This window comes from Cicer arietinum, chromosome 3 (genome assembly GCF_000331145.2).
Source record: "Cicer arietinum cultivar CDC Frontier isolate Library 1 chromosome 3, Cicar.CDCFrontier_v2.0, whole genome shotgun sequence".
NCBI classification, from domain to species: domain Eukaryota; kingdom Viridiplantae; phylum Streptophyta; class Magnoliopsida; order Fabales; family Fabaceae; genus Cicer; species Cicer arietinum.
This window is the reverse complement of record NC_021162.2, coordinates 52,431,537-52,439,508: the sequence shown is the minus strand read 5'-3', so window position 1 is coordinate 52,439,508 and position 7,972 is coordinate 52,431,537. Positions and strand designations below refer to the sequence as shown.

The window sequence follows — 7,972 nt, the reverse complement described above, 5'->3', positions numbered from 1 at the left end:
TATATATATATATAATATTTTTCATTAACTAATTGATATATGAATAATCATATTTTAGTTAATTGATTAGTAACAAACATTTGTTATGGGTGTGATTTGTGGTATAGATTATAAATTATAAATAGTGTATTTTAATTTTCTTTATTTTTATCTATAAAATATTAAGAAACATCCTAATAATCAAATGGATATATATATATATATATATTCAAGAGACACATAAATATTTAAATACACGTCTTACAATTAATTAATTGGTCTATTAATGCCTATATTTAGTTAATTGATTGGTGATACGTCTTTTTCCTATGGTTTGTAAAATAATAATCCAAATTCATATATTTCTCTTAATTAATTGATTCATGAATGGTCACCCTTAATTAATTGATTAGTGATAAAAATATGTCTCATGTAAGATTTAAATTGTAAATTATAAGTCATGATAATTTCCTCTAAAAAATTTCAATAGACACAATAATAATCAAATATACATTTCTCTCATAACTAATTGATTAGTAAAATATTATATTTGAAATAATCGATTAGAGACACATATTTGTCTTGTGTATAGGTTGTACAAATAAATTATAATTAGTATTTTATAATTTTCTTCAATTTAATCTAAAAAAGTTCAATAGGTACATTAATAATCAAATGCATATTTATTCTCTTAACTAATTGATCTATGAATGATTACCTTTTAATTAAATGATTAGTGACAAATATATGTTTGTGTGTGATTTGTAAACTAAATTATATTTAGTGATAATAATTTTTTTGGACAATTATTTCATCTAAAAAATTTCAATAGACATTGATTATAAAATACACATTTATTTTTGAACTAGTTGATTAATGAATATTGTATTTAAACTAATTGATATCACTTTTCACTAACTATCATTTTTCTAGTTCTTTTGTAAAATATATTTAAAATTTGAATGTTAAAAATCTGAAATAAGAAAATAAAAGAGGGGAAAATTATAAAAATTTCAAATTTGAAATGATGAGACAAAGGAAAAGAAAAAATATAAGAGAGTATAATCAAAAAATAAAAGTCATCATTAATCCAAAATATCAATGTTTGAAAAAGTGTAAAAATCAACATTTTAATAATTTTGATTGATATTTAATTTTATAGATATATAATAGAATATAATATAATATATTTATTGCTACGTACTTTCACTTTATTCAATGTATTAAACAATACTAGTATCATTAGTAAAATAACTTTTAATTTGTATGTTTTGTTTTTCAAATGATTTAGCAACGGTTATGCCCAGAGTTAGCGACGATTTAAATCGCTAGCGACATCCATGTTGGTGGTTGTTTTGGTGGTTGTATGTAACTGCCGTTAAATGTCTTAACGGTGCTAGCTTCCACCTTTTTTCTTCAACTGTCAGAAGTTAGAATTAATGTAAGCTAAATTACCGCTAAAATTAATTTTAATTGTCGCTAAATCCTGTTTTTGTTTAAATGGTAAAATTTAAATAAGCAAATTTTTAAATAAATATTCTATTATACTCTCTTTGACTAAAACGAATGATTAATTTGACATTTTCCCTACTTAAAAAATATATCAATAAAGGATAAAACAATACTTTTACTAAAGTACATTTATCAAATATTTATATATTCATTATTAATGGAAATACAAAGGAGAACATATTAATTGGAGGGTGATATAAGTAATTTTAAATAAAGTGTAGAATTAAAAAAATAAGTTGACTGTAGCATTGGAAAATAAAAGGATGACTAATATTGTATGAATGAAATTATTGGATATGGATTTGTTCTGGTCAATATTTTCATGCATTCAACGGATCGGTGGTTGTTGGCTAGATACAAGTTTGGATATTTTAAGGCTAGAATATTTAATTTGAAATTTGGATCATAGATCAATTCAATAGTTATCGACACATTTAGTGGTGAAACTTGGTGATATAAGATGTTATAGTCACTCTAAAGTTTTTAATTTTGTTTAAAAAAATATTATTTCTGTTTTTAAATATAAGACATTTTTAAGATTTTTTTTTCTTTTTTATATGATTCTCTTTAAATTTATTTTGCAATCAACAAAAAAATACAATAATATAAATATTAACTAACCTTCTCTTCAAAAGTAAACATGTAAAAATGATGTCAATTTTTAACAATTTTAATATTACTATTTACTTTCTTATATCATGTGATTTTTATATTTTGAAACAAATATAATAACTTAAGAAAAATTATAATTTTTTATTATAATTTAAAAAGCATAAAATAAATTAAAATTAATTATACCACTTTTAAATTAACATTTCTATTTTACATTTATAGTTACCCAACAAATCCAAATATGATTTTGGATTTTGGATGTTTATATACTACAAGTTGAGATCATTTTTATTTCTTAAAAATAATAAAAAATAAAATTATTATAATTTTTTATATATAAAATTAATAAATATGTGATGTATATCAAATATTTAAAAAATATATGCATATATAAATACAAAATTATAAAAATAAAAATTCAAAAGAACACACAACAAAAGTGATTTTAATTAATATATTGCTTTCTCCGATTTTAAATATACAAAAAAATATAAAAAAGTAATTATATTTAATTTAAATTTTAAATTAAATATATTAATTTTTATTATTTCAATTTTATAAATGATAAATATATACCATTACATATTTTTTTCTGGTAAACTACTTTAATTTCATTTGATTTAAAAAAACAGTAGAAATAAAAAGAAAAATGTAAAGCCACCTAAATAAATAAATAAAAATAAAAAAAGAAAGTTAGAGTGTGTGAGTGTAGCTGGCGTATTGTTTTATGCAGCAGCAGCATACAAGACTTACTTTTGTCATAAAGACTGTGACACCGTTTACTCCAACCATTCATATTCCAACGAATGTCTTTTCGCCACTAAATCCGCTCTCAATACTAGCGGCACCACCTCTTTCTTTCTTTTCCATCTTATACTAAACTGCTTTTCTCTCTCTCTCTTACATTATCCTTTCTTAAAACCCATTTTGAACTTATCTACCAAACATTTAATATTTAAATTAAAAATATAATGTAACTTCCTAGAACAAACCGGAATACTCACACATGGGTGGTTTTGTTTTTGCTTCCTAACTACACTAAACTTTCCAATCAATTAATTCAAGCATTTGGGTCTTCTCTCTCAAAATATTCTCTTCATTGGCTTTCTGGGTTGGTTGGTGAAGAAACTAAAGTATCTATCTTTTATCTTCACTCTTTTTCTTCTTGTGCAAAAAATCAAGTTTTTATTTTTATTTTATTTTTGTTTTAGATCAAGTTTAGTCCTTTCTTTCAATTTCATCATCACCCAACTTCTTTCAAAATTTCTATGTTTAATTGGGATGATAATGACCCAATTGGGAATAAAAAATCAATAAAAAACCCCACTTTTGGAATTGTGAAAGTCGCTTTCTTTGAAGGTAAAGAGAGGGTTTAATTTAATTAATTAAATATATATTTTATTATATTCTATATCATATGATATATGCAAGTTGTTGATTCTCTATCTTGGATTGTGTTTTTTTTTTTAGTGGTATCAGATGTTTTCTGTTGCATAATCTCTTCATAGGATTTGAAAGAATCTTATCATCTTTTGCTTCCTTAATTGGTTACAACTACACAATACATCAGATCTTTTCCATTATGTACTGATAAGTACACACCCAAAAGAAGAAAGAAAAAAAAAAAATTATCCATTTTTTCTTTATCTATTTTCTCTCTCCTCTTTCAAACAGTACCATATACCAAAAAACCATACACCATAAACAAGCAGAGAATAATTTTCAAGAGGAGGATTTTGGAAAGTTTGAAACTTGAAGGAAGTTTTTGTAAAAAGATTAGATCTTTGATATGGACTGTGGAGTTGAATTTCAAGATCTGCATGCAAAGTTGGTGAATGATACAGAACAAGTTGGTTTTGGAATTGGAACTGCAGAAGAAGAAGAAAATTTAGTGCAAGTTTCTGAGAGAGAGATGTGGCTTAATAATACTACTAATGATCAAGTTGATCATCTTTTAGGTATGAATGATGATGCATCTATGTTTTATGCTGATTTCCCTCCTTTACCTGATTTTCCATGCATGTCATCATCATCTTCTTCATCTTCATCTTCTACACCATTGAAAACCATTGCATGTTCAACAACAACAACAACAACCTCTTCTTCTTCCTCTGCTTCTTCTTCCTCTGCTGCTTCTTGGGCTATTTTGAAATCAGAAGATGGAAACAAAATGAAGAACCATGGTTATGATAATAACATGCATCAAAATGATGTTTCATTATTAGATCATCATCATGGTCATGCAAATACTTTGTCATCAACAGCTTCTATGGAGATTTCTCAACAACAACAACAACAACAACATGAGAATAATAATATTGGTCTTTCTACCAATGATTGCATGGATGATGTTATTATGGAAACTTTTGGTTACATGGAGCTTTTAGAAGCAAATGAATTTTTTGACCCTTCTATTTTTCAAAATGAAGATAACCCTTTAGTTGATTTCACACAAGAACAACAACAACTACAAGTGCAACCACAACATCAAGGAGAATATCATCATGAACATGCAATGGTAGTGAATGAGAGTGAAACTAAACAACAAGGGATTGAAGAAGATAATAATGTTTTTGTTTGTGATGTTGTAAATAATGAAGATGAGATACAAGGTGAAGAAGAAAGTGGATTTGATGGTGTAAATGATGAGATGAGTATGGTTTTTTTGGAGTGGCTTAAATCTAATAAAGATAGTGTATCAGCTAATGATTTGAGGAATGTGAAGCTTAAGAAATCAACAATTGAAAGTGCTGCAAGGAGATTAGGTGGTGGAAAAGAAGGGATGAAACAATTGTTGAAACTTATTCTTGAATGGGTTCAAACTAGTCATCTTCAAAACAAAAGACACAAACAGAACAACACAACAATGCTTTCAAATGTTCTTGTTCCTCAACAACAACAATTTCAAGATCCATGTCAAAACCAAAACACATTTGCACCTGAATCAACAAACACTTGTTTTAACCAAACACAATGGCTTATAGATCAAACACCTCTCATTGTAAATCCACCACAATTTTCATCACAACCAATGGTTGGATATGTTGGTAGTGACCCTTACACAAATGGTTCTGTTTCAAATAACCCTTATAACCAACAACATGTTACTAATGAATTTCAACACATGTTGGAATCAAATAATTCATGGGGTGGTTCTCAATTCACTATTGCAGCAGCATCACACTACAATCAATCATTTGGGGAGAATAATAGTAACAACAACAACAATAATATGCTGCAACATGGTGTGAGTTTTGGAGGATATGGAAACCAATATCCTTATCAGTTTTTTCATGGACCTGGTGATAGGTTAATGAGGTTAGGTCCTTCTGCTACAAAAGAAGCTAGGAAGAAAAGAATGGCAAGACAAAGAAGGTTTATGTCTCATCATAGGAATCATAATAATAATAATAATCAACATCTTCTCAATAATCATCAAGGTTCTGATCCACTTGGAAGATTAGGGGGTGATAATTGCACCAATCTTGTAGCTGCTGCTGGTTCACATGGAAATCCACCTAACTGGATGTATTGGCAAACTATGGCTGCTGGTGGGGGAGCTTCCTTGGCACCTGTTGTTCCGGCCGAGCCACCGCCGCCCCAGGTTCCGGTCGAGCGGTCCACCATGCAGGCGCAGAATTGTCATCAGGGTCGAAATGCATCGTCTGATAGGAGACAGGTTGGTGGACCTTAATTTTTATCAAATTAGTGTAAAATTATTTATTATATGATCTATGATGTTTGATCATTACAATTGTATGTGCATGCAAATATCATATGTTATAGATTTAGTTTGCATGTAAATTAAGAATCTGAATCCTTTATAGACTATTTTATGGTGCAACTAGCTAGTATTAGATCAAGAAAAATATTTCTTGCTCTAACGATATAATGCTAGTTGCACCCGAAACTAGGTGTAGAGGATCTAATTTGATAAATTATTTATTGATCAATGAATTATAATCGTTAAATTATTAAAAATATTACTCACTGTGATATAATTAAAAACATTAGGTTTAAATAACAATAGTTTTAAAAGTCACATAAAATGATTTGTAAGACTTTACACTAACAATGAATCAAAATTAAAAGTTGATATTTGGTTTATGTTTTGTTTTTATGTTTGAATTTGTTTATATAATCTTATGTTAAGTAAAAAAATTAAGATGATTTTAGCTCTTGTTTTATGATTAATAATGAGTGGCTTATTTTGTGTTGATTGATAGGGTTGGAAGCCTGAGAAGAATTTGAGGTTCCTTCTACAAAAGGTGTTGAAGCAAAGTGATGTTGGAAGTTTGGGGAGAATTGTTTTACCAAAAGTAATTATTTATTTTTAATTTCTCTTATTAATTATATTTAGATGAGTTAGTTTTTTTTATTGATTCACAATTAATAATTTTGATTGCAAAAACTTGAACAGAAAGAAGCAGAAACACATTTGCCAGAACTTGAGGCAAGAGATGGAATTTCAATTACAATGGAAGACATTGGAACTTCTAGAGTTTGGAATATGCGCTATAGGTAAGCGAAATTTCATGAACAAATTTGTCCATTGTATTTTTGTTTATGTTACATTTTATTTTAATTTTTATGTTTATGATACATTGAGACTAAAATTTGCATTTTTGGATTATTTCTTTCTTGGAGCATCAGATATTGGCCAAACAATAAAAGCAGGATGTATTTGCTTGAGAACACTGGTGAGTTATTCTTGCTTATTCATTGGTCTCTTTTTGTTTTGTTTTTCACAATTTTATTTTATTTGTTTATTAATTTAATTTTGCAGGCGATTTTGTGAAAGCTAATGGACTCCAAGAGGGAGATTTCATAGTGATTTATTCTGATGTGAAGTGTGGCAAATTTGTAAGATCCTTCTTACTTTTTTATTTTATTTTATTTTTACTTTTAAATAATTACTTAGTAACAGTTTGGACAATTGGATTGAGATTATTTTGTTCAAACTCCATGTTTGAATTTCTTATCCACTTTAATGAGAACATGAGTTGTCTGCACTCAATCCAGCTATCCAAATTGTACGAGTCAATTTCATGTGATGACTGCAATAATTTCATAAATGATCAAAATAAAGTTCTATAATAATTTATAAAGAAATTATTATTATTATTATTATTATGCAATATCTTTTGTTATAAAAAAAAGTTGAGAATGAATTGGTGGGAATATAATTTGTGATACACAGATGATAAGAGGAGTGAAAGTGAGGCAACAACAAGGGGCAAAACCAGAGGCAAAGAAAGCAGGAAAATCACATAAAAACCAGCATGGGAATAATGCAACAAATTCAGCTGGAACAGCAGTGGCTAATAATGGCACGCAATCTTCACCAAAGCGAAAAAATGAAAAGATACTAAATTAATATTATTAAATATAGTATGAATGTATAATATATATATATTTAAATTTAAATATATAGTAGAATAAATAAAAGTGACTCTGAACACACACGGGGCTCACAAGGATCTGATGTGTTAAATATAAATATTTGTTTTGGAATTTAATTGCAAATTGTTGTGAAAATGATGTATGGATGGATGTATATGTAACTTTCTTGTGTTGTCCATTTTGTAACGTGGATTTTGAAGTTTATTGGGAACCATGCATGATGCAAATGAAACAATAATCCAAGAATTTTTTTTTTTAATTAAACAATAAATTATTTTATTTCTAATGCGGGGTTATTGTATGCCTATATGGTCGATGTTGACATGTTATAAACGTGATCAATATTTTATATTTTTTATCAAAGAAATTTATTTTTAAGTTATTTTTTTGTAGTTGTATTAGGCTAGTGAAACAATTTTTTGTTAACCTATTGAAACAAATTTTAAGAATCTTGTGGAAAAATAAA

General features: G+C 27.2%; 1 protein-coding gene across 3 annotated transcripts; it reads left to right on the top strand.

Annotated features, from left to right (window-relative positions):
• The first annotated feature begins 3,018 nt into the window (after positions 1-3,018).
• Positions 3,019-7,729, top strand: LOC101503180 (B3 domain-containing transcription factor ABI3). Of its 3 annotated transcripts, XM_027330911.2 has the most exons (7): positions 3,019-3,462; positions 3,574-5,782; positions 6,330-6,422; positions 6,524-6,624; positions 6,751-6,803; positions 6,890-6,966; positions 7,304-7,729. In XM_027330911.2, the coding sequence occupies exons 2-7, from the start codon at positions 3,893-3,895 to the stop codon at positions 7,478-7,480; spliced, it is 2,391 nt and encodes a 796-aa protein (XP_027186712.1). In that variant the 5' UTR covers positions 3,019-3,462; positions 3,574-3,892; the 3' UTR covers positions 7,481-7,729. The 3 variants fall into 3 exon arrangements, with proteins under 3 accessions (XP_027186712.1, XP_073221995.1, XP_073221996.1); XM_073365894.1 differs by having other exon boundaries at positions 3,019-5,782; XM_073365895.1 differs by having other exon boundaries at positions 3,020-5,782; positions 6,757-6,803.
• Positions 7,730-7,972: the final 243 nt, after the last annotated feature.

What these genes read in the sequence shown, in the direction of transcription:
- LOC101503180 (XM_027330911.2), top strand. Translation starts at nt 3,893, where the DNA reads ATGGACTGTGGAGTTGAATTTCAAGATCTGCATGCAAAGTTGGTGAAT. An exon ending in CATCGTCTGATAGGAGACAG is followed by an intron (nt 5,783 to 6,329) that starts GTTGGTGGACCT and finishes GTTGATTGATAG; the next exon opens with GGTTGGAAGCCTGAGAAGAA. An exon ending in GGAGAATTGTTTTACCAAAA is followed by an intron (nt 6,423 to 6,523) that starts GTAATTATTTAT and finishes AAACTTGAACAG; the next exon opens with AAAGAAGCAGAAACACATTT.